General features: G+C 42.3%; 1 protein-coding gene across 1 annotated transcript in view; it reads left to right on the top strand.

Moving 5' to 3' along the window:
- LOC113159810 (adhesion G protein-coupled receptor A3) overlaps positions 1 to 27,324 on the top strand; it is a 168,792-nt gene that overhangs the window by 99,920 nt on the left and 41,548 nt on the right. Inside the window, exons 13-14 of the mRNA XM_026356735.1 lie at positions 22,675 to 22,885; positions 23,422 to 23,630. Coding sequence (XP_026212520.1) covers positions 22,675 to 22,885; positions 23,422 to 23,630 — 420 coding nt within the window. The remainder of the gene's footprint in view (positions 1 to 22,674; positions 22,886 to 23,421; positions 23,631 to 27,324) is intronic.

Raw genomic sequence — 27,324 nt, forward strand, 5'->3', positions numbered from 1 at the left:
TGTGGGTCACAACAGCTTAAATAATTCATCCCAGAAGACTGCAGAACAAGGTGCTTCTTGGCTGGATTGCAGTAGTTCCCCTTTCTGAGCTGCTTTAACAGAGAGCCAGGCAGACAGTGAGATGTGTTTCTGTCCAGGCCAGTGGACAGTGGACGTTCATAATTCATGAGAGTTTGATAAGGAACTAAAAGCCTTCCCTTACTTAGACAAAAAGCAGGTGACAGAGAAGTAGAGAGGAGAAGGCCCAGATGGCTGAAAGGAAGAAGAGTCCATCAGACGGAGAAATGAAGGCGTACAAAGGGAAGACAGAGAGGCAGAGAAAAGGTGAGGGTAATTATAAATGTGCTGGGCTGAGAGGAAGATACAGGGTGAGAGATGGAGACAGGGGTAGACATAAATAAGGCATGAATGAAGGAGGGAGAAACAGTGAATTTAAAACGTTCTTGTCCTTGAGAAACCTCAGGTTGGCATTCTCAACACATATCCCAGGATGCTGTTTGTGCCACCAGAGAGTATATGGAGCAAAACAGTCAACTACTGGGTCACCCTGCACAATCACCTGCATAAACCTGCACCAGCAAAGCCTCAACACAAAATACATTTTTTACAGGAGAAGGGATTCTGAAGGGCAGACCCGTTCAATGAAGACCTTCTCTAGTTGAATTTAAATAGGGTGATTATTGTGGCTGACAGATAGACAGATAGTCCTCAACACTCTTGTGAAAAATAGAGGAATTGTTATTTGTTTTTCCTCCTCTGTCCCCGTTCGCTCCGGTTTTTGCAGGTCTTTTCAGTGCCTGTGTGTCCCTGGCTCTGCTTCAGTGGTGGTGGGCGATCATTAGAGCTCTTTGCTGCTGGCAGTCGCACAGTGGTTCGAGGATCTTGGCTGATGTCTGGAAAGCCCGGAGCACGGTGCAGCAGCCAATCCCACCGGACTACAGGAGGAGAGGAGGGGCGAGCCGTGCTCCTTGTGCAATGATTGGTGCATTGTTTTCAAGGCACTCGCTGCCTGGCAGATTGACAGAGTGGGATGCCCTGAAAGAGGGCGATAGGAAGGGGAGAAGGTGAGCACTGAGGGGGAGGGGAGTACCAAAAAAAAAAAAGAAAAAGAAAAATCAGGAGGCTGCCTGCTGCTTTTTAAGATAACAGATTTCTTTGCAACTGTACTTTCAGTTTTGGAGGACATTTAATCAGATCTGGGTGATTATGTGACTACAGTATTTTGCTGTTTCCCTTTTTTTTGGTAGTTAAGGCCATCACTTCAATTCATTATGAGAAAATATTTGATAACTCCTTCCCAAAAGATGAGTATAACACACAAGCTAAGACTTTCAGCTTTTATTTCCTTGTATTTACATACTTGGTAGATACAGTATATTCATTTAGATGCAGTTTATAGCCCCTTTTGAAAATATTGGAACAAGGCTGATGCATTTGCTTACTTTTATTTTTCATTTTTTGTCTGAACACACACACACACACACACACACACACACACACACACACACACACACACACACACACACACACACACACACACACACACACACACACACACACACAACCTTGATATGTTAACTCAAATTATGCTGCAAATGAGCAAAAGAATTGGAACAGGCATTTTTAAAGTAAATTCATATAAATGAAACATTATATATACAATACATTTTGTTTACAATGAATCCATCCATCATCTTAACCGCTTGTCCTCTTAAGGGTCACAGGAGTGCTGGAGCCTATCACGGCTGTCATTGGGCGAGACATGGGATACAGCCTGGACAGGTCGCCAGTCTATCACAGGGCTGCCATACAGAGACAGACTCACATTCACACCTATGGGCAATTTAGAGTCACCAATTAACCTAACTGATACATGATCAGTTGGGGTAAAGCTTCATGACTGCGTCCAAGTTTTCCCTCTCATTATGTCCGTTATTGAGTTGTTTTGGATTATTGTCTCACTACATGACGGAGCACAACCCAATTAGTTGTCATGAATTTGTAAATTGGCTGACAAAATGTGTCTGTAGACGTCTGAATTTATCCTGTTGCTCCCATCACGAGCCATAGTGTTAATAATGGTTAGCGAGCCTGTTCCAGAGGCAGCCTTTCAATGCCAAGCCGTTGAACTACCTCCGCTGTGGCTTCACAGGTGAGGCTGTATAGTTTAGATCATTTCTTCCTCCACACTTTAGCTTTTGCTGTGATAGATATTAATCTTGGTCTGACTCTTACTTCTGATAGAAGTTGATTCTTGATGCTGATGAGAGCTTTTCATCTTTGGGTAGGGCCTCTGTATTTTCGCTCATGAAGTCTTCTTCAAATGGTCGTTCGTAATACCTTGGTGTTTTTTTTTTCTTCTTCACAGCTCTCACAATCCTTCTGTCATCAGCTGTTGTTGTTTTCCTTGGCTGATGCGTTCTGTGTATGTTGCTCAGTACACCAGTGGTTTCCTTTTTGTTTTCAGGACATTCCAAATTGTCACAATGCCTATGCCAAATGTTTGTGTGGTGCCTCTCATTGTTCCCTTTTTTCCTCCTCACATTCACAATGACTTGCTTTTCGTCCATAAAAAGCTCTGTGGTTTTCCTGTTGATTTGTCCTTTGTAACAGCGAATGCTGTCTTCACTGGTAAAACCTAGTGATTTAGAGCTATTTCTTCTTTAAACAATCACACATCTAGCTAACAAGAGATACCTCACTTAAAATGTTGTTTTGTATGTAGAGATGTACCATCGAGGAAGTAAAAGCTGGCAGTTCTTACATTTTGCAGGCACCGTAAGTCATTGCCCTCACATGTCAACTCTGAGGGGGGGGGGGCGTAAATCCAGCTACAGTAGGTGTTTGAAACTCTCTGCTGAATCTTCCAGATCATCTTGATGATAATGTTGTGATGAGGTTGTGGGTTGAGCACAATGACAGTGAATTTTAAAGAAAATCAGAATCCAAGAACAATTTGCTCCAGGAATTCATGCAGAAAGATTTTTGGTCTGATATGACATGAGAATTTTTGAATGAAGGGGACTGAAAAGTGAGTGAGAAAATAGTGCAGTGGGAACAAATAGCAGACGTTTACCCAGAGGAGGAACAGGGAAAACATGAAGGAAAACCAAACCAGCAAAAGGTTCATGTGGAGGTAAAACCAAAAGTAAGTGTACCTGACATACTAATCTCTCATTGCACCAAAATGGTGTGTGTGTGTGTGTGTGTGTGTCTGTGTGTGTGTGTGTGTGTGCGCAATGGTAGATATAGCAGCCTGTGACGGATGTTCACAATGCGGATTGTGGATAATAACTGTATTGTTTGCTTCTAAAGTTTTGCTAACTCCGGGGCACGATTAAAACCTGCTGATGATTGCTGATGTTGCTACATTCCTATATTAGTTATTAACTTGGTTGGCACAATGTTATCATCGCTGAAGATGAATAATGGCAACATTTCCAAAAATGAACCCCTTAATATAGCTCTATGCACTGCTGTATCAAACTACTGCACAAAAGTCCATGATGCACTGTTTTAATCCTGGGCACATACAGTAATTTAGTGTGTTTGCCCAGCTGCTGTGTGTCTTTATAGGGGAAACGGCTGTATGAAACTGACACAGCTATGTGACACGGAGATCTCTTATTTCCTCATTCCTTAAGACATTTACTGTCACATCCCATTATGGTGCAGCGTTGGGAATAGAACAGGGCCTGACGGACTGAGATGAATTTAGATGTAGCTATCTTGTCTGGGATAAGCTTTAATAGATTACATTTTATGGTGATGCTGTCTGTCCCTTGTCGCTCAATGTGCACTTATCCTTTGAGCTTTACACATCTGCGGTTGTACACACAAACACACATTCCCAAACAAACACACACCAGCCTGCTCTCATCAAGACTCTATCTGTCCCCATCGCTCCCTCACTGTCTATTACTCTGTCTCTCACTTGTCGCTTCATCACAATATTACGCCGCCGTGTTTGGCTTTCGGTCTCCACCTGTGTCTCCTCTCTGATGAGATTTGGAAGCTCCCTGAATGATGCGTCTGTTTGCCTTGACATTATGGAAGCAGATGGGCTAATGGTGGCGGCGCCATAATTGCATAGATTGAATACGATGTTGTTCTGCTTCACCCTTGTCTCTCCACTCTATTTTTATCAGGACAGGCCCAGAGCGACGGCATGGTTAGCAGTTAATGGTGGCACAGCAACAAAAATCTCAAATTACATTTAGCACTGGGGATTTAATGGGTCAATAAAAATCTGTTTTACCTACCACTGCCCTGGTAGCCTCCCATCCCACAAACCAGCTCTCCTCCTCCACTCCAGTGGTCTTGTTCCAGCTCCTCACGTCTGTGAAAGTGCACTCCAGTAACACTCCTGATGTAAGCTGGAGCGTTTTAATGGCTGTGCTGCTATTCACACATGAAATAGCTTTTCAATGAAGACAACTGGTTCCACATGATGTGGCCCTAGCTTCTCGGCGCATTGATTTTTCAACTCAGTTCCTCCCTCACCTGTAGTTTACGGTGAACTTCTTTTGACTTTGGTGAATGCCATATCTAATCCCGAGCTGTCCCCCTGAGGTGGGAGCTTCAGTCAATGTCACCATAGTGAGTGATTTTATTCTAGCCCAGGGTGAGTGGCTTCACGCTCTCTCTGTTTAACAGTACAAGAGCAACCTTGATAAAAGATGTTTCTTTATAGCGGTTTGGTTCATGTCAGCGTATGTGTAACACAATATGAATATGAAATACATTAAACTGAGGGAAACATTTGGAGGACAAATATAGGCCGAATCATAGCTTCTGAATATGAAGTAAAAACTGATGTTTGAGCCAGTAATTTTTTTTTTCTTCCTACCTGGGGAGAAATCCAGTGCCTCCTGATTCAGCCAGTCATAATTTATTCATTGAAAACACGTTATCTTATTATCTCAATTAATCAGCGTTGTGTGTTCCTGTAAACAGAGCATGAGGACAAAGAAGTGATCCACCTGAACTTGTCTCCAGTAGCTCACGCCTGCGGCAGAGGAAAAGGAGCCAGTAGGATTTGGGCAGTGAGTGAGCACGGGTGCTGATTAAGAATTTATAATGTGAAACGTGGGGGTGTGTACGGGGCTGGTGTAACCGGGGACACTAAACAAAACAAGCCAGTGCTCCAAACATGGAGCCAAGCCTCTCCTCGAGCCCATGAATAATGTAGCAGAGGAAAACACTACATTCTGCTGTCGCGCCACAGCGGTAAACAGACAATTACCATAATAACAGACACACACATGAATGTAAACCACACGGTGGAAGGTTTGTCTTTACAGTGCATGGTAGCACTGATTGTGTTAAAAGTCTGCAAGTGGACTGGATTATATACTGTGCAGTACAGGTGGAAGTCAAATCTGAGAATACAGTATGACAAAGAACATTATTTTTCTCTTTGTTGGCTCCTATTGCAGACTTTCAGTTTACCCTGCTTTGAAAATCTGTCCTCCAAAAAGTTTCTTTGTTCTATATTTATCCTAATGCCCTCATTCTTATTCAGTCCAGGCCTTCTCATAGATTTCCTTATTCAGTACTTATTCGAATGGGATTTTCAAGGCTGCTCTCCTCCCACTGCAAGTGCAGGAGTTACTTTGGTTATCATCAGCAGGCAGTGGTGTAGTATCACCGACGTTATCGTTTATTGGGGTCAATTAAAGCATTATCCCATTAAACACGGTCAGATTTGGGGCACGGGGATTTCTCTCAGCCAGGATATACAGGTTTTCATTTACGTCTTGAAATTCCAGTGACAGGTTGAAGCATCTTTGATTTCATTCTCAAATCCCCACAACAAGCGACATTTATAATACTCCAGCTCTGCTTGACAGTAACTGACCATCTCATTTGGTCATAAGCAACAGTCATGTCTGTTTACAGTGTAACTAAACTTCCTCAAGTTGTTTAAGTGAAGAAGTCAGGCAAAACAAAAAAATTGCAGCCACAATCTATTTCTATGACGTGCGCGGTTTTCCGCAGTTTTCATCGTCGACGGCTCACCGCGCCTGTTGTGTCTGGTTCCATTACCGAAAACTGGAAGTCACTCTTTTCTTGATTGCTCTGTACAAGAATGACCCTGGCCAGTGCTAACCACCATAACAAATACACCAAGTTTCCTGTTACTGCTTTGCAATAAAAGCCACCCTGTGTTCTGTCAGTTGTCTGTAAACGGTGAGAGATAAATTTACAGACTGAATAACACTAGTTTACACGCATGCATTTTGTACTGTGAACACCTCTTGCGTGTGAAAGCTATTTGAGTCTAATTTAAAAATATTCAGTCCCTGTGACAATGAAAACGAGTACATACGCAGGTACTTTCAGAAAGTGAAAGCTCTAATAGCTACACACAGACAACAGCAAAGAGTTTGTAATTGGTCATCTTACAGTAGGATGCTTTTGCGCTGACTAAAATCTCATCCCCTAAGGAGCATTGACTGACAGTGCCTGTTTACACATGCTGAACTGTTTGGGCGCATTTGTCAGTCCTGCAGCTCCGGGAGCGTGCTTTGAGCTGGACTGGCAGCTTTGAAAGGAGCTTTAGGTGTAAATGAGAACACTGCTGCGATACATCGTGGCCTTGAGGAAAGAGATGGATGTTAGGTTAAGTCTTGTACATATAGACTTGGGCTGGAGTTCCCATGAGAAGCCAACAAGATTCATGAGGCAGCGTGAGGAGTCGGTTGATTGTCGTCCAGGAGACCTCTGCCTTCTTTTCTCCCGCCCTCCTCTGCTCTGGGACTGGGGACTGATGGCTGTCTGTAGAAGGTCATGGAGATAAGGTGGAGCGCTGCTCTGCTGTGGAGATAGCGAATTGCCGCAATTACTGCAGCGTCAATGGAAAGATTTTCAAATATCTGCTGCTCACTGACGAGGCTAGGTGAGGACACGTCCTGCCATTTGTTCTCTAGCATTAGAAAAATACTATTTCAATAAATCATTTATTTTTGTAATTAAATTTTAACTTTTTGTTTTAAAAACATGGGTGTGTCAGTGTTACTCCATATCCCCACCCTGAATATTATCAAGCTTCTCCTCTCTCTTATCTAGAGGCATGTGTTATCATTTTACATATAACCATTTAATCTGTCAATAACAGAGATGAAGTGAGTCTCTCTCAAGAAACTTGTGAACAAAACCTTATATATGTATATATAATATGATGCATCAATTGCATGAGTCGGTAAGAACCTCATACATTAATAAAATGGTTCCAACATTATTGGAAAAGTAAGATCTTATTGCTTCAGAATCAATGTTCAGATCGGATCAAAAGTTCTCTTTTCCAAGTGCAGGTCCCCACAACAACAGCATTCTTAAACTGCTTGTCCGTAAACACTATGAAATCTGCTTAGTAATAAACACAATAAATCATAAGGCTTTCCCTAAAATTTACAGACACATTTGAAAACAAATTTAATGTAGCGACGCATAAAAACACGGTTTGTATGGGTTACTTCAAATTTCTCCAATAAATAACAGATTACTCATTTTGAGTTTTCCAAAGTACTGGTATATTGTTGCTTAAGATAATGTATTTCAAGATTAAAGAATCCATTTTCTGCCAACAAGGTGGATTTACAACTGAAGGATTGTAATGCCACAGAGTGTCTCCTCTTAGCGTGGGCATCTGGATGGCTAACAAGACTACCAGGAGAAAAAACAAAGAAAAAGAAAAGTCAGTGTTACTTTTTGTTGATGTAGTCACAACCCACACCAGCTGGATCTCAGTCAGGGGAATTAGCTTGCTTTTAGAGCTGCCACAGTGAGCACAATGAGCCATGATTATTTTCCTTCTACACCGTGGAGAGATAGTCCTCGTGTCCTGTCCTTAAAGGCAAGTCAGCACACACGCTCGGTCTCATTACACAGACAGAGGCGCCCATAACAGTGGCTGCAACAAAACCACAACATAGATTGAGGTCTTCCCTAACCTTTGATATCGGTGCTGTGTTTTAAACTTTAAAATATGAGCTGAGTGAAATTCCATTTCTTCCCTCACCGGCACAGTATGTGTATTGTAGTGAATTTGTGCACTTTAGTCAAATGAGACAAACTAGAGATGATAAAGCACCTGAGCTGTATGTATAGATGCGTGTCAGCAAATATCCAAGCATAACCACAGATTGCCTCGCACTAATTTAATTTCTCACCTCGTCCGTGTCCAGCTTTCTGTCTGTCTGTCTGTCTGTCTGTCTTTGAGTCTTACTCGTACACCTTAATCCGGGATCTGTGATGAGGAGGTACCTGACGTGCTTTAGCTGAGTGAAAATGATATTTACACTGACTTGGAAAGGCAGGTCCATCCCTAGAGTGGAACTAACGTCTGGCTGGTGCTAGCTGCTGTCAAGCATCCATTCTCATACAAATCTCCCTGGAGGGCTGTAGGTTTTCAGCTCACTTTAGAGCAGCTTGTATGAAGGAGGTGTGCCACAATCAGCACCATGGTCTCATTGAGCCATTTTTTTCACTGTCTCACCCCTGATCTGCCTGTGCCTGAGTTGTTTATGTGTGTGTTGATTAACCCAATGCAGCACAAGTGCAGCATCTGCACATTTTGCTCCTCTTGTCTGAGTTGATTTTGTTTGGTGAAATTACTTGATTTAGAACTTTTAGTTGGGCATCTACATTTATTTGGTTATATTTTACCTTAAAATAGTAGAACAATGAAACATTTATAATGAAATACATTTGGAAAAACCCAGAATTTCTAGACAATGAACACAGACGGATTCAAGATGGACTGAAATGTCATTCCTCTGGGTTCACAATATAACATAAAACATACATTATTAAAACAAGATTGATCTCAACAACAATATAATAGAATGACAACACAAGATAATATAAATACCTAGAATAAGGATAAATTGCAATATTAAATAGGAATAGAAATTCAGTGCTGATGAATTAAATAGAAACCTGAGTGACTGAGAACAGAAATAAAAAAAGAAATCGAGCGCTATGATGCTGCTGTGATGTCTATTACAATATTTAATGTAAAGAAATGTGTTTTCAAATCAAAATAAAAGGCCATAAGCCCTAGATTTTAAGAGGTATCTGAAGGACTGGGATGCTACAGTGCCTTTACATGGGTTATGTCCATTATAAAGACACTTACCACTGTGTATTTTGTCGTATTTGCTGTGATCACAGCTGGTCTTGGTCCAATTAAATTGGCTTTTTCTAACATAATCAGTAACTTGTTGATATGTGAGGAAAGTAGGAGTTATTTTAGAGAAGTTTGAGTGCCGACCTTCGGGCAACAAGCCAACATACTCTACCAACATAATCTACTGGAAATACAGTATGTTGAGTGCTTTTGCTTCTGTGCTTCTATCAGCTTCAACTGAGGTCAGACTGAAACCAAGCAAACAAACCAGACATGTTGGACATTTTTGTTTATTATTTTATTATTCTATTGCCCATACATGAACTGGTTTTTAACTTAAACAAGTCCATGACACATCATGGAGAATTGTTTTAACATTTATTTATGAAAACATTTGGATTTGTTGTAGTAAAGCCTACTTAAACCAGGTCTTTTTGGTCTGTAGTTAGTGATACATGAAAGAATATGATTTGGTTTAAATAAAAGAGGAAAAACTGGCCGGTTAGCATTAGCAACAAATTTAAATCACAATAGTGAAAAACAATAAGATCTACAAATGCTGATCTTGTGGGCGGTTTCTTAAAGGACATAATTATGAGGACCTAAAGTGATGCTGCTTCACTTTTAAATGTATCAAGGAGCTAATTTCTGCACCCGACACTGCTGCTTTGGTCAATTGTCCTGCTGTAATGACACCTTGATGATGGCACTAACCTTTTATGAGGAAAGTGACTGAGTAAGACTCGCTGCCATAAAGTGAGCAATTAGCTCCCAACCCTGAGATTCATGTAGCTCCGACATTGTGACATAGCAGCTGCCCTGGGGGCATGTGGCAGCCACTTTACGCTGATGCAGGTGCTGATGGCCAGCAGCACTGGCTCAGGGTCAAAGGGTGACATACAAATAGCCAGATAGTGTCTCTCTCAGGACAGAGGGGGCAGCAGCAATGAGCCTGTTGGTATATAGAATCACCCCCTACTCCCTCCTTCATTGCCACAGCTGAATCCCACTCCAGTCTGACACTGGAGATGAGCGCAAAGGTGGAGTATGTTGGATGCCTCTTCATGCAAATGTCATGCTGTACATCCATTTTATTTAGCTATTAGTCCTGCAGAGCACAAGGACCTCACTCTATAATAAAATATAGCTTGGGTCTAATCCTAAAACATACATGTCTCTTCAAATGGAGGCAGGAATCAGACAAGAATTCAATTAGTATTTCAAAAATTCAACAAACAAGACTTGTCAAGCTAATATTTTGAATTTCCTGATGACTACTCACCCTTCATGCGAACAAGAAGAATTACTTCTACCTGATCTATATCAATACAAAAGCAATGACTAACACCTCAACAGGAAACACAGAGAGCTTTTGCAATACATGTGTTGGATTTTGGATTTATAACTTATTGCAGTATTCTTTACACTTAATGATCAGAATTCAATATATTCAGCTCTTCAATCATTTAGAATTAGATGATATAGCAGCTCATTAGAGCTGGTTTAGATCCTTATGTAAGATGAGTTTTGATAGAAATCAAATAGACCTGACATTTTATCCCAAAACTATAATAATGTTCTCCAGTATATTATAAAAGATGACATTTTATTTTATTAAACTATTTAGTAGGCACATCCATAGACGTTACTTATGTGATGTGTTCACAGGCAACAACAGTGAAGTACATAATAACACATACTCTAATTTGAATATATGATAATATAGTTCTTTTCTGTTTTCTTTATTTTTTCCTGCCTTGCTACCCAGAAATAAATAACTAAATTCTGTCATGATGAAATACTGTAACCCTTTTACTCTCTCGCCTTTCCCCTCTCTATTTACACACCCACCAGCCACAGCATTAAAACACACATGTGACGTAAATAACATTAGCCCTTTTCATACCTAACCCAGTGCCAGTGACGTTTCATGTGACATCCAATATGACGTATAACGTGCACGTCGTATATATAGCGCGTTGCTTTCAAGTCATCACACGTGGGTGAACCATGATTATATTCACAGATTCAGTTTCCTGCAGAAATGTGTGTGAGAAACTGAACTCTAGCACTGCTATGATGTGCAGCTAATGCAGTAGGAAGAAGGAAGACGGTATATTGGTGTAGTAAAGCAGCCTTGAAGGGGTAGTGTAAAAAAATTGATTGTAATCGATCTTGTTACAGTAGCACCTGACTTTGACAAGAGCCAAATTGTGATGACTTGATGACTGGGTCCGGCAGGTCTCCGGCGGTCCTGGTATGCAGTGGTCAGTCTCTACAAAAACATGCTGACCTTTCCTTTGAGGCTAGGTGCATAGGCATCATTTATGTGGGAACCACAGCACCACGATACACTATGGGAAGTCTTGTTTTCACAAAAAAAGAAAAAAAAACATTAGAGGTTACGTATGTGTTACTAATAGAGCACAGTTATTTTACCTGTCTTAGAGTGTGGAGCCTTTAAAGAAATGGATAATACAGCCTATCTCTGTGGAAGAAAACGACCCAAGCTATATGTTCCTAAACTCGGCTGGAGAGGTAATTAATTGATTGCATGGTCCAACTTGCAACAAGCACAAAAATCAATCCCGAGCAATCACTTCAAATCTCTTTGTTCTACCTTTTTAGACGCTCTAATGTGTAGATCAAGGAGGATTGGTACATTCTGAAACATATGTTAAAGAGGGTGATGAAACAAAGTTCAGGCGGTTGTTAACACCATTACTCTGCTTGTTTTCTAATCAGGCTGAAAACAAATCTCTGATGAATGACTTCTCTCCCTCGCTCAGCCTTCGTTTCTCTGTGGTCACTGTGTACACTAAGTGGGGTGGCTAATAAGTCCCTGTTGGGTTACATGGCTGACTCCCAGCTAATCACTTTTCCAGACAGAATCTTCAAAGTGTGCCCTCTTGTCTGATACTAATCTGGGCCAAGTAGGGCCTCTGTGGATGGATGAACATGGGCTGTGGTTAGATAGACTTGAGGATGACGTTCCCTTATTTCAATAATGCCCTAGGGATGTGTATAAACCTGATAGATTGATAGTTAACACTGCCATTTTTATGTGCAACCATTTATTATAGATGGGGTCACACACTTGGTGATAAATGCAAAGTAAATCAGGAAAATGTTTCAGATTAACTAGAAATTAATTTTAAAAAATGTCATGATGGGATAGTCACACTGACAGCAAAACATAAACAGGAGACTCCAGCTACAAAGGAGTATGTTGTGCACTATATTAACATTTATAGTGCTATGTAGTCTGGCCTTATACTGTATCTCTGTAGCAGTCTCAGTCATCCAGGTGTCTGACACCTAACTGACACCTGGATGCAGACGGTTAATAGAAACATACTCCTTGGTTTTGACACCCTTTGAGAGTAGCATCATTTGCTCAGGTGATAATCTGCCTCTTGGTCAGGTCCAGAGTGTTTTATTGCATTTGCTTCCCAGCTGCTGCAGCCAAACCTCTGCTTCTGTAAGCACTGTGGGTCCACAGTTTGCTGCCTGTTTAGTAGCAGGAGAGCAGTGGAAGAAAGCTGTGAAGAAAGACGTACATGATATAAGCAGTGGACAACAAGCCACTGATATGTTTATGCTGACCCTAAACATAGAAGTGATCAGAGTTACAGCTTGTGATTATTCTCTTGTTCAGTGTTCAACCTATGAAATGCCACATATTAGTGAAATTATCCAACCTAATTTAACACAGGCCGAGTAATGTTACAGTTACATTTTTCTGCCAAATATTTTCTCATTTAATTGTTTTGTCTCGACATACCGCTAAATAGTAGTACACAGTGCTACTAGTATATTGTTCCTTTTAGCAAAGTCAACAACTAACAACTAGTTCCTGCCATTTGATGCTCTGTTATCAGAAAGCAAAGCCACGCAGAGTGAAGATATGAAGATAATCATAGGCTGCGAATGTGATCTAAACGTATTCTGTGTGATGCAGGGCATCATGGAAGCTCAATTGTTAGCGCTGCTCTCACCTTACAAGAAGGTTCAACCCCACCCAGGACCATTATGTGTGGAATAAACAGATTTAAAGATGGTTAGGGTGCTGACTGGCCAGGGCTCTTTATTGCACATCATTTCACATTTCTCTCACCGCCTTTCCTGTTAGCTGTCTACTGTCTGATAAGGTCATAAATTCTGAAGAAAATACATAAAAAAGCAAACAGCAGCTTAAGAGAATGCATGGTTTATATGTGAATTTGGGATTCTACTTCTCATATGGCGTGTGGTAATTGTTGAGGCTTTTGCCAGATATTTACACGAGTGTCTCACTAGTTCACACCACCTCTGTTACAGCGTTTTACTGTGACTGCGCTAAACAGACACGGGAGTGACACCGGCATATTGCCATGCTGAACAGATTAAATGGCTGACGAATCAAGTGCAGATCTCTGGGGATTTCAGTCGCTCAGCGTAAGCTCAGATCTTCATCTTTTTTTTTTTTTTCTTTTCTTTATCCTATTATCACGACTATTTTAATCACGGCACTGGAGAAATTGCTGCCTGCTTGATTGAGAAATACAAGCCACGTTCTCTTCTTTTTGCTATATGTCAATTGGCTCTGGTTCCATTGTAGCTGTAAGGGGAGGGGGTGGGGTTGGCTGTGGATGGGACCTTCATTGATCAAAACATGGAGAGAGATGGGAGGAAGGTGGGGGGGAACAGCCAGACCGAGCTGACTATGGTAATGCTTCAACAGATCGATTACAGGGATGTGGGATTGAGGCACAAGAGCGTTCCAATAAATCCTCCATCCTACCCTTGCTGGCGGTGAAGTGTCTTGGATTTCTCAGCATGACCAAGACTGGGAGACTTGTACAGAATACCAAACTGCGGCTGTGGACAAATACTGAAATGCATGCATAAAAATGGGCGAACAAGGGGAGAAATAGCATACTTTGTTTTCCATTTCCAAACTGTTTGGTTGGTCATATTAGTTATTGTTATTATTTAACATCTGTCATGTCTATGCAGATAACTGAGTCAACTAAACTAACCAACCAAAGATATGCATAGTGGATTTACTCATTTCAGGAAGTCTGCACAATCTAATATTTCATCACTTTATTTTTGTATCAAGAAATAGTCTGCCAGACTTTTAAATAATTTATTGGACCGGATCTGAAATGCAATCCATCCAAGCAGGTCGAAACTAAGAGAGAGCACCAGCACTTGTAGCAACACGATGCAGAGTCCTGGTCCCAGGTTCTCTTCCACAATGCAACACCATTCAACAAGCAGCCGTGAAAAGAGCACCCGTCAGTGTCATATAGAGTAATTGCAATTTCAGAATTTGATTCTCTGAGATATTGCACATATTGACGACCCTTAGACCTGGTTACTCAGGGCTTGACCAACATGACCTCAGGTCCACTGAGATTTCTACATAGCTGTAGAAATTGTATGTATCTAGGAAAGCTACGAGTGTTCGGCAGATACTACATGTACAAATGAGGACAACGTCGTTCCTTTGGATTTTTAGAATAGACTCTACCTATTGAAAATTACCACAATAACCATCCCCTGCAAGGAAGAAAGCCACAAAGCCTAAACATTTCATTGGAATATTCCTTTACCTGTAGCGAAGTAAATAATAACTTTCTAACCTTGGCTGCGTGAAGAAACACGCCCTTTATTGACAAAATATTTGGAGGTTAGAATCTCATTAAAGCTGAATATGTTGTGGGCACAAACTTTGTTTTTCTGGCTCCATCATGATTTTCAGTTAACAAATATGTTTGTTATTCTTCTCTTCTGTCTTCTAATGTGTGTGTTCCTTGAAGGATCGTCCATGCTTTCAGCTCGAGGTATCATAAACGAGCCTTCAAAGACGGCGCGCAATAATATCAGACACATAGAGACAAACAGTGTGCAGCAGGAGAGTAATAAACAGCCTGCTGGCCTGGGAATGAGTTTGTCACTTTTGCCAGTGAGTTCATCATCATCATCATCCCGATGAGATAAAGATGACCACCAAAGCCATTACAGTTTTATTTGGCGCAGCTGACGGATTAGTGGGAAGGGATTAATATGGTAAAAGGAGACCATAAATATACGGTACTTGCCTTCGGATTTTCTCTGCTTTAATTTCCCTGGTGATGCCCAAGGGCATTTTGCAGGCAAATGCAGAATAAGAGAACAAGCCATTTAAGACCACCTCTCTAGACAATGCTAATGGTAGCTTAAATGCATCTAAGCTGTGCCAGACCTTGTTTTATATTTTCATATATTTCTTTTTAACAATGTTGCTCCATAAATGAGCAATTAACACCTTATTTAACTACAGTGGCAAGAAAGATGTATGTGAACCTTTTGGAATTTCATGGTTTTCTGCGTTAATTTGTCATAAAATGTGATCTGATCAGTCAAAATGACCAACAGAGAGCACAACAAACACTCATTAATGAGGTAAAGAAACAACCCTGGAACTAGTTAAAATCTGTGTTTATGAGTCTACACTATGTAAAACATTGAACTAGCAGGGTGTCTATGGCAGGACACCATGAAGGGAGCTGCTGCTTACTAAACAGAACATGCCTGAAGTTTGCCAAAGAGCACATTGAGGTGGAGGTGATTCATCTCCTAAAGCTTTGTTCTTCAATCAGTTATTATTCCAAGGGTTCACATACTTTTTCCAGTATCACTATAAGTTTTTATGGATGTTGTCAGTAAAGACATAAAAGATCACAATTTTGGTGTTATTATTTTAGGTACATTATATTTGTTAATACTCTTCGCTGACTTAGATGAAGATCAGATCACATTTTATGACAAATTAATGCAGAAAACCATGAAATTCTAAAAGGTTCACATACTTTCCTGTTTCCTGGTTGACAGGACGTGTGTTCATTCTTGTGTGTGTGTGTGTGTGTGTGTGTGTGATTGGTTTACACCCTGCTGCAGGGTTCGGCTGGAAGCAGTCAGCTTGTTGCATCACCCACCACGGTGATGAGACTGTCCACACACACACACACACCTAGCATAATAGCTGCGTGTGTGTGTGTGTGGAGGTGATTCATCTCCTAAAGCTTTGTTCTTTCTCGTGAGCGTGATCCGTCTCTGCTGTACAGACAACGACGAGACCTCAACCCCTCTAGCGTCTCTTTCAATTACACAAGGGCAGGTACTATGTGTAGATGCAGAGAGGGACGGTCTGCAGCTCGGCACCTCTGTTTGGGAGAAATCCTACAATCCTACAGTAGAGCCACTGCCTGTGTTAAATTCTAATTAATGAGCAGCTCTCAGACCACCCTGCATCTTGCATCATTGTGATCAAAGGAAATTTTAATATTTACACTTTTCCAGGGAGTTGATCAAATTACATATAAAAAAATGTATTTTCATCTTTGAAATCAGAATAGTCTGATATTAGCTGAAGAGGATGTTGAGAGGGTGGTTAATCATGTTCCCAAGCGGTGGACTCCCCACTGTAGCGTGTTGCACTGTGGTTTCGCTGATCAATGACCCCCAGCTCCCCACAGTCATGCATATTCATGCATACGCGTGTTCATGTAAAGGCACTTATCACACGAAGTGCCTGCTAAGCCCCCTACTCTGCCGCTGTGGAGGGAAATTGTTAAGTCACGCACATTCATAAGCAGGTTACCATGGATACACTCGGACGGCAGCACTATACCTTTCTTGCCACTGAAGCATAAACGGGTGGAGGCAGTATGGACCAACATACAGTATCTCAGAGGTTATTACTATCGGTAATTACACACTATACATCATGTCTCAAATCTCCTGTATCTGCATGAGTTCATCACAGCATTAACATCAGCCGTTAGGGCAACACTGTGGCAACACACACGCTAAATAATTAGCCCGCTTAATTTGTCGACTTCACCCTTTTCCCTCTTAAACTGTGAACTGTTTGGTGGCATACATGTACGAGATCAATAACCGCGCCTGACTTGCTAAAACAGAGAGACATTGTCATAAACACCACACGCGCGGAAGATCAAATAGCGTCTGAAAAGTAATTGAATGATTCAATCTGCAAGGCGCACGCGTGCGCACACGCACACACACCAGTCCACATTCATTTCACCTCGGAGTCGAATCTCAAATTACAATCTCAAAAGGCCCAAAGAGACCTGCAATTGTTCTTCCCCCCCCCTTCTCTTCAAATGGAGATCCTACTTTAATCACATTGTTCAAGTGGAATACACACTTTGTGGTTAAAGCTCTGCTACCGACTGCAGTGCAACAGATTTGGACACGCTGTGGCATTTGACGTCAGTGCACTATAGTTGTTTCTGGTTTGAGACGCGACGTGTCTGAAATAATGCCATCTGACAGGTGGAGCTCAAGTGAAAACTCTATTAATGAATTAGTGGCTCAAGATGATATTGCAGCCTCGTCTTTTTTTTTTCCATCAGTGTGGTGACCCAAAACATGTGCAGGCTAATGTGGAAGTGACTCAAAAGAGCTTGTAAATGTACTGAATTAAGGGATGGCGTCTCATACGTTTATCCATCGGGCAGTCCAAATATAGAGGATGGGACCCTGCGGCCTAATTCAAAGTTACGACTGTGTTTCACCTCTCGGGCAGTGCTAACACACCCACTTTGTGTGATAGCCAACTGTTACTGCTGCACCAAATGACCAACCATTAATCCTGTCTTCCTGCCCTGCAGCTGAATCAAACTTGAGAAGCGTGAGCGTGGGAGAGAATATGTGGTGATAGTAAAGCACGACCTGCACCGACTGCAAGAGGCGTGTGTGTGTTTGTTTGTGTGTGTGTGTGTGTGTGACATCCTTACTTAATCCTTACATTATAAAAAAAAGAAACAGTTTATTGTCATGGGCCCATTGGGGACCATTTTTCTTGGGATTCCTGTCATGACAATTCAGTCTTATTCAAACAGGCCAATTATGACTGGTTTAGCAGTATTCAGAGTGGGGATGATGGTGCATAAACATTTAATGAATGGTTTAGAGAGTGGGTGAATACATGAATAGATAAAAAGCTCTGGGTTCGTCATCGGTTCTCTCTGTAGGTGTTTTCCTCACTTCGCAAGGTCAAGAATATGAATGTTCTTAACAATGTATTTACCTAACATGCTTGTCTCCTCATTAGCACTGAGAGACTCTCACTGGCCACTTTATTAGGTACACCTAAATAACCTAATAGCAGCAGCTCTGGCATCAATACTACTTTTACAAGGTTATCATTGCCAGAAAGATAACTCAACTATATGTTATATAATACACATATATCGTTGGTAGTGGAATGGTACTAGGGAGCATTATATTAAGAGATGTTTCTATGGTTTTGGTGCCTCATTTATGTAAATACAGTGGCCAAAATATTAGAAACAAAGTGCAAGGCTCTCTATGAATCTATATATAATAAATAAACTGATGTTGCATTTGTATCCCCATGTTAATTTTGAATCACAAAAAATGTGAAATGTTGCTGTTAATTCTGAAGTCTGGAACTAGTTAATGCATCTGCAACGCTCAAGGAATTAATAAAAATCTAAGGCAGTATTTCCACAGCCTTGCAGCTCTTGGGATGTACGTCCACATTGGACAATTCCACACATCACAATTTACATCAGCACTACAACTGATTGCCTCATTACTTACTTTAATGGAGGAGACCAGAGTGTGCATCCTGCCACAGATCATCTATTATCATTCTACCTTTAATGAACCATCACCAAGGTCTTTACCTAACAAAGTGTTTTAGTTGCCTGAACCCGATCATATTGTAACCATCTTTCCTTGGCTCATGTACAATGATGTAAATAAGCATCTTCATAATCTGTATGGCTACATACAGACAACTAGGTGTAAGTTATTTGGGTGAGGTGAACTTTTAAGAATAAGAGATGACTCACAGGAATATTTCTTTGCACAACCAAACTGGTTATCACGACAGTGCTGCATGAGAACACACTTTCAGGAAACCTTTTCCTTCACTGACAGTGGGCATATAGGCTACTGTACGTCAGCACGGCATCAGGAGGCTGATGAGACAATTCCTTCGAATACATTTCTCAATTTGGTGAAAGATGACAATGGCCAATGAGCTTCTGTAGAGAGGATCATATATTTGCATTTATTAATGCTTAAAAATCAGTCGATTTCCCTTCTAAGATCTTTTCTGTCTCAAAGACTTGGCTCCTTTTGGCTCATTATCAATCACCCTGCAGCTAATGTATTAGTTATGCTTTTACACACAGTGAATTCATTAATTTGTAATCCACAATGCCTCTTTAATTGAACAATGGTGTCCATCTGTTGCAGCCTCTCGAATGTTTTTGTTAAGACAAAAACCCTGTGATGTGACAGTTTGACGGAGGAGAGTGTGGCTGACAGCAGACGCTCTGCCTCTCCAAAGAGCCTGATTTCCTGCTTCAAATCTGCTCAAATGGTCCCGTCTGGAGGAAACAGACTCCCGTTGGCATGGCAACCGTGTAGGACTTTGTTTAATTTCTCTTGATAAGAAATGCTAACAACACTACAACATAATGATGCTCCAGAGTAAAAACGTCTTAAGCAGCAACCGTGGCAATCACTTATAGAATTATGTTGCCTTTGTTTGTATTTTTAAATATTGGTTTGTACAAATACATTCAAACATCAAAAGCAGCTCCGACAGTGGCCTGTTGACGGTGTTGAGCTAAAAGTTGCTAGTTAAAAAGCTGTGGTTTCTTTTTAGACTATAATATACCCCATGAAGTGTCCCGATGTCAACCTATTTGTCATGGTCATTGCATCTTTGACCACGTCTGAGCTAACGGGACTGTCTATGATTACAAAAAAATTATGCAAATCTCCCATCGTGCTCGTCAGCAGTTCTCCTTGGCAGGGGCTGAGCTCAGCAAGCTGCTAAATTCATTTCATTCATAGTTAATTTTCAAGTAGCTGCCTGCGCAAATAAATAAAGTTTATCTCTCCCACAGATATATCTACAAAGGAACAGAGCTGTAGCTTTCTTTCTAATTTTAGATTAGAAAATAAAATTAAAAAAACACTTACTGGCTCTTGTAATTTCTACCTCTTTGTTTAAACACATGTGACTGTAATCCCTGTGTGAAGTCAAGGAGCCACGTTGAAGCGTGCTGTTTATGCTGTGATTTGGTGGCTGCCCTGGGTCAAACACTGCTGTTGCGTTTTGCACTGCAGGCTGTTTTTGCAGCTTTGTGATTCTATCAAACTGGGCTGTGCATCAAGGAGCCAGGTGGAGGAGGACGGAGGGAGGGAGGGAAGTGGATGAGCAGGATCAGCCTTAAATATGAGGTGACCACTGAACTCCACCTGAAAGCCCGCTGTACGGACAGAAATAAGTGAAAAGGTAAAAGAAAAAAGGAAAGGGAGAATGATCCGGAGGCTAGAGCGAGAGATGGAGAGGAGCCCATGATTATGGTTACTAAGGCTACAACATGCTGCCCTGTTGCAAAGGGAGGGGCTTTGGAGGAAGGTCAGACGGCTGAGGTACAAGCAGCTAAATCAACTCTGAAGTGTGAGGTCCCCGGTGGCGTTGGGGTTGAGGAAATGTAGCTGTTTAGGTTGCTCAGAAGGAACATAGATTGTCGCTTGGAACAAGACCTTGCACTCTCCACGGCTTATAGCAAACCCTCTGGGCTGTAAATCCCTTTGATACGCCACATAAAAGGGGATAAAAGATGTAGAAAGAGATGAGGAGACAAGTATATAAGATAAGGTTTTCTTTTTGTGACTTGTACACTTTGAAAACATTTCCCTCAGGGATGGAGGTTACCTGGCATCTGTATTTTCCATACTAGAACGGCCCACGTCGAGCAGCATGCCACACTCGTGTTCAACTCCCTCGATTGTCGCCGAGGCTGAAATCCTCTTCGACTCCATCCCTGATGTCTGTGTTCCCTGACGTCTTGGAATCGTACTGCCAAGCCTAAGCTGCTGGGAGAAAAGGAAATGATGCAACGTGCATTTTCGAGGCAAAGGCTTCCTCTGCGTACACAAACACACACACACACACACACTGCAGAATGAAAATCAATAGCCTTTCAGGAGCGAGTCAATGCAGAAGCTAACAGCTGACAAACAAAATGCTGTAAAATCACCACCGGCTGCTCGCACTGGAATGTCAAGGAGTTGTGATTGAGGACGCCTTTGCACTGTGTTAGCTATACACAATTATTCCCCAGCATAATAGAAGGGGCAGGTAAATCAAAACAAGCCCGGCTCTTGTATCTGTGGGGCCACAAAGCTCATCATTGTCATGGATACACATTTAAAAAGCCCGGCAAGACTATGGTCAGCGTAAAAAAAAAAAACAAGCAACACTGGAGTCAGTGTTTCTGCTTCTACCTAGAACTGTGCTCACGGTGCAGACATGCGTTAATAAAAGAAACTGTTATTTTCATGTGAAAGAGCTGTTTTATTTTTATTCTTCTTAGTCTGTTTTGTGTTTCATACAAGCTCACAGTCCAAACGAGTGCTGCTTTTCACAGCGTGGGTATGTGTGTGTATGTAGAAACCTTTTGAACAACATGTGTGTTCCTCTTCTCTGCTTTTATGGATGAAATATTTAACACATAACAGCCCTTGCAGCTATATCGAGTTTGGTGTGTGGCCACACATACAGTATACATCCTCAAATGCTGACGTTGCCCCTTTTTGGAAGCATTTCTATGATTAAACTTGGTCTTTTGCTGGGGTCGAGTGCAGCCTGTCCTGTCCTGACTAAGTGCATCCAGTCCCCAGTCCACACAGCCTCCAGTAACATTTCTGTCCACCAGGGGTGTCGCTTCACTAAACCCTGAGTTGTGCCAAAGTTGCTGCAGCTGTAATGTATAGTTGCAAAAGGCTGGATCCTGGTTCAGCACAGATTTTCTTGGCTCCTGACTCTCAATATCTTTCTTGTTGAGTATTAAATGATTTGCTACAGATCATAAAAAATCAAAGGGATTGTGGATCTTGAATGCACAGGGGGACTGTTGGGCTGGTTTTTGTTTGTTTGTTTGTTTGTTTGTTTGTTTTTGTTTTGTTTTTTGCTGGCTTGAAGGTGCAGCAGTAAAAACCTAGTTCAGTTTGGATTTACTTTGGCTCAAAGATGGCGAGTTCCTGCACCCTGACATTCCCAAGGTATGCCTTCCTCCAAGAAACCCACTTGTTTCCAAATCTTGCCAGGGATGTGTGTGCGTGTTTTTTTTTTTTTTAAGGAGGGTGTTTTTAGGGTGTTTATAGTCGGTAAAAAGAAGATAAAGTCAGGCCGGTTGTCTCTTTAAATCAAGCTGCAGTGTTGATGTGCCCTCAAGCTGAAATGGTAAGAACCATTTCCACCTCTACGGCAGGGAGCCTGACCAAATTGGCGCACTAGAGCGCTTCAAACGTGACTCTCATTCCCTTGGTCACTTGTGGTCTCTGGTCGCCTCCACTCATGGCGAGGAAAGCAATTTCTCAGTCTTCTTCTATGGGACTTTGTCTTTCCCTGCGCATTTTGGCGAAATAATTAAATTTTTATTTCCCTCTTTCTCTCTCTCTCTCTCTCTCTTTTTTTTTTTATCCATCCGCAGAACTCAGTGGCAGTCGCCTCAATCCATTTACCGCTGGCTGGAACGCCTATCTCCTCCTCTGCGTTGCAATCTGTTGATAACTCCACTTGCAAGCTGCAGTTTATTGTGTTTCGCAATGGGAAACTCTTTCCATGCACGGGGAATTCATCAAATCTCGCAGATGATGGGAAGCGTAGGAGCGTTTCGACACCAGTTGCTTTCACCAAATTAGGTAAGAGGAAATCCATTTTATCATCATGCCTGTGATGTCAACGCTGTGCTGTGGTCGACACGGACAACATGCTTACACACACACACACACACACACACACACACACACACACACACACGGTAAATCAGCTGGATCTGCGCAACATGTTGGCACACTGGCTTCGCAGCCTTTCTGTGCACAAAGCCAGAATAAATCAAAACTCCGCCGCTCGTTGACTTTTACTGTTAAATTTCACATAAAAAGGATGAAATCACCACGTGAATGTTCACATCACGTCGGACTTAACGGCTCAATTCCGCGTGAAAGCGGCTACTTTAGCTTCCTGTTCGAGATTAAAGTTCATCTGCAACACTCAGGGCAGCAGTCTGCCAACTGCAGTAACAGCCTGACACTTGAGTAATGCTCACATAATGCGTGTGTGTGTGTGTGTGTGTGTGTGTTGTGGACACAGGAGTTTGCATGTGAATTTGCGCGCCCGTGTCCACGCTGACTTTCCACATGGTTTCCCTAATTGAATGTGTTGCTGTTCTTTGCAGATGGGTGCAGCCGCGGGAGCGCCGTGCACTCCGTTACAATCGCTCTCAGGCACTTCGCACTGGGTGTAGACCCCACCGCAGCCTATTGGGATTTTGACCTGCTGGATGGACACGGTGGCTGGAGGGCAGAGGGCTGCCACATAACTGGCTCCGGGGGCAACACGACCACCATTCATTGCACCCATCATAATAACTTTGCTGTGCTAATGGTGAGTAGTCTACTGTGTGGTACCAGTGTCATTCATTTTAGCACCTCCATGCCCCCACAAAACGTGTTTGCCACTGCATAGGGCCTATTGTGGATCTAATGCACCTTTTTTCAGCGTGGAATAGCTGGAGTCACGTGTTGTAAGAAACATTTCATGCAGGGACCTTTAAACGCTTCCTTTAGTGTTGCTCTTCAGCAGCGGGAAAGGATTTGTCAAATGCGCTACGGGGATTTATTGGCTTTGGAGTATGCGCTACACTAAATTCCCCCTATATCCTGGAAATGAGAAGTTGCGTGTGTTGTATAGTCTGCCACCTTTTTCCAAAAAGCAGCACAGCAGCTGAAATAGAAGCGATGCTCAAGAGAAGGAGTGCCTTGTCAGGAGCTATTCGCCTCCGAGCGCAAGTGGTGTGCTAATTGGTTGCAACCATCGCCGAGCAAAAATGTTGGATTGTAAAGCATAGCATCGTGCATCTGTGTCACTCAACTTGGTCTCGACGTCGCAGAGATGCCTTCTACTGACGACGTTCCCCTGTTCAAATTGATTTCATGAGGATAATACCAAAAGCGCAATGGCATCGCATCGCCCAGTCGCTCCATAGAGCCGCTGCGCCTGGTCCGCTTTTTTGGATGAAAAGAAATCCTCCGGATGTTTACCGAAGAGTGGGATTCGTTAGACTGGGAGGTCAGTTCTCAGTAGAGCATGAAAAGTATTGTGCTTGAGATGTCGGTGCTTTGCGGGGTGCCTTATTACCTGCATATTTTATGAAGCCGCTGTTCAATTCCGTTGTTGTTCGTGTGTGGAAATACGCTGGCTCAAAAAGCCGCATAGGAATGAGAAAAGAGTGGGGCAGAGAGGGAACAGAAAACGGCATGGGGTGCTCGGAGGGAGAGAGCAGGGCTGTCTGTGGAGAATACTAAGTTGTTGTCAGGTGGAGAGCAGATGTCAGATTGTCATTGTACATGGATTTTGTTCTATAATACACGGGCTTGGGGAGGCGCGCCATCAGCGGACACCTCGTGGCTGTCAGAATAAAGCACAGATCGGCAATTTTGTTCAATTTGCTGGCAGCAGATGAATGATTTGAAGTTCAAGGCACAACCGACAAGTAGAAGGCAGCGGTAGCGATGGTGGAGAGCCGCTACAAGAATGTCCACATTGTGGTCTTAGTGCGAGTGTTTGCGCCGGGGATTGCGCGTCTGCTGATGCAGTCACCACACCCGCCTGGTCTCCGCAGTGCCCGAGAAAAGGACCCTTATTTACACAGTCGTGACATCATTCTCCTGTTGACCTCATCTAAAAATCCAGTATATTTCATCAATGACCTTTAAAGGCTAGCGCGGCTTCTGCAAGTAGCCGACCTGTTGCATAATCTTTTCATGTCAAACCAGAGAGGACTAACCACAGATGGTTAACTTGGATTCATTTACAGTGTTTAAACTAAGGAGCCTCCACCAGTGAAGTAACCCATGCAGTGAAAGCACTCAAACAACATCAGCACCCGTGCTGTTGTGTTCCAGGGGGGAAATGAGGGTAACAAGTTGTAAAGGCTGCATGACTTATGTGTTTCAGCTGCTTTTGTAACGTGGAGCAAATGGTGACGGTGGTTCCTAAGGTGTGAAGTAATGTTCTCAGCAGTTACATCAGCAGCAGTAGTATGGCTGTATCACCTTCCCAGCCTCTGAATGATACAGCTCAGTTCCTTGTTAGATCAGCTCTTTGAGAACCCATCTCATGGTGCATGGCTGATGTTGAGCAGAGTGGCAGAGGGTTAGCCACAAAGCATCACAGCTTTGAACGATGAATAATGCAACAAATCATTTCAAAGAATGTGAGAGGAGAGATCCACACTCTTTGACATTCAGATCTTACGGTGCTGCAGTGTGTGTGTTTGGACATGATTAGTCTACAAATAGCATGGCAACCCAATGCAATTGTCCCTGGGGACCAAGGTTTGAGATATAAAGAGTGTGTTAATGAGAATCTTTTTTGATCTGGCTCAGAAAGAATTACATGGTGGGGAATTTCCCTCCCCTGGCTTTGTGACCAGAGTGCCAAATCACCGACTTGAGACAGGATCTGTGTGGGAAAACTCGACAGCACCAGCTTGTTGAGCTGTTGTTTGGGTATATTGTACACTCCCCCTGCTGTGGAGTTAGAATTTTGGTAGGTGTAATAAATGCCTCATGCTGTCTGTTGCTGTTGTTGTTGTTGTTGTTGTCTTTTTTGTCTCATGTTGGAAAGCAGGTCAGTTACTGACCTGTTACACTTCGACTAGTGATACAGATAGTTTCAGATGTGGGTCAGGTGTTCAAAGACAGCGTGCCTCTAGTTTGGATTGTTATATTCCGACACTAAGCTGAACTCGAAGCTTTTAGAAAGCAGCCGTTCCAGATTTTCAGCACCAGGGACAGTTCCCGTGTATTTCCCTGTCTCCCTTCTTCTGTCCCGCCTCCTCCTCCCTCCTCTGCCTCCCAGGCCTGTGTGTCTGTCTGAAGGGAGGGCTGACTCACTCGTTTACAGCAATGCAGGCTCATCATCTGTCTTCATCACAATGGCAAGAAGCAGCCCCCCACCCCCTCACCACCACCACAGACACACATACACACCCTTTTAACCTCCCCAAAAGACACACCTCTTCTCTGCAACCGGACATTGTAGTGCATGCTCTCTGAGGAAACTCCTTTATTTTCCATTTATTTCTTAATGTCTTCGCTGAGTTGATTGTGTAGATGAAGCAGTTGCTGTGTTTGATTGCTGCAACGCTCCAGACTGTTTAATATGCAGGAGCAGACCTTTAGAATGAGAGACACACGGAGGGGGTGGCAGACTTTTGTAAGTATCCAATCATAACAAAGACCTACGGCCACGGTCCAATAAGGGAAGGGCTGTTCCCATACACTGTACAGGCTATAATGAATATGTGACGTGACCAGGTGATGGACTCCTGGAAACAGCATCACCGTACAGCAGACCTGGTGACCTGTTGGTTTGACAGTGTGGATACACGCATGCGCATTTGAAAGTTTGCAGTAATGGTTATTGTGGTTTGAACATAGTCCAGTGTTTAAAGTATTCAGATCTCTAAAGTAAGTAAAAGTACCAGTACATTATTGTAAAAATACTCCTGCAATGAAAATAATACTTATACTAGGAAAGGTATATTTCAAAATATAAAAATTAGAAGTACTTATTTTGTAGAAAAATATCCCTAGGGAATGCTACATTGATAATTATCTCATACACCGATGGATTGCTAATGCTGTTGCTTCAGTATGCAGTGTAGTGATTTACTGTTTTAGCCGACTGCAGAGGAGGTACTTTTAACTTTACACTATATCCAGTTTGGCATTTTACTGCAGATGTTCTTAACCCAAGGACTGAGCCCCTACAAGGGGTCACAAGATAATTATATTATATTAATATTATACTATACTGGATACCTGAAGGGTAGTTAGGTACAGTCTAGCAGTCGTACTAATCATCCAACTAATGGCTGGCTCAACAAAACCACCTATCCTCAGACAGTTTACCACTTGAAACAGACAGCTCATGTTGTTTCTTTGATCTATGACTGTCTTACAACCTTAACAGCGCTAGTTTATTGTCGTAACCATGACGACAAAGGTCCTCCAACACTATGGACGTACTTATTCTCACTCAAACCATGATCTTTTCAAAAGTTGACCAATTA

The sequence above is a fragment of the Anabas testudineus genome, chromosome 15 (assembly GCF_900324465.2).
Source record: "Anabas testudineus chromosome 15, fAnaTes1.2, whole genome shotgun sequence".
NCBI lineage: Eukaryota > Metazoa > Chordata > Actinopteri > Anabantiformes > Anabantidae > Anabas > Anabas testudineus.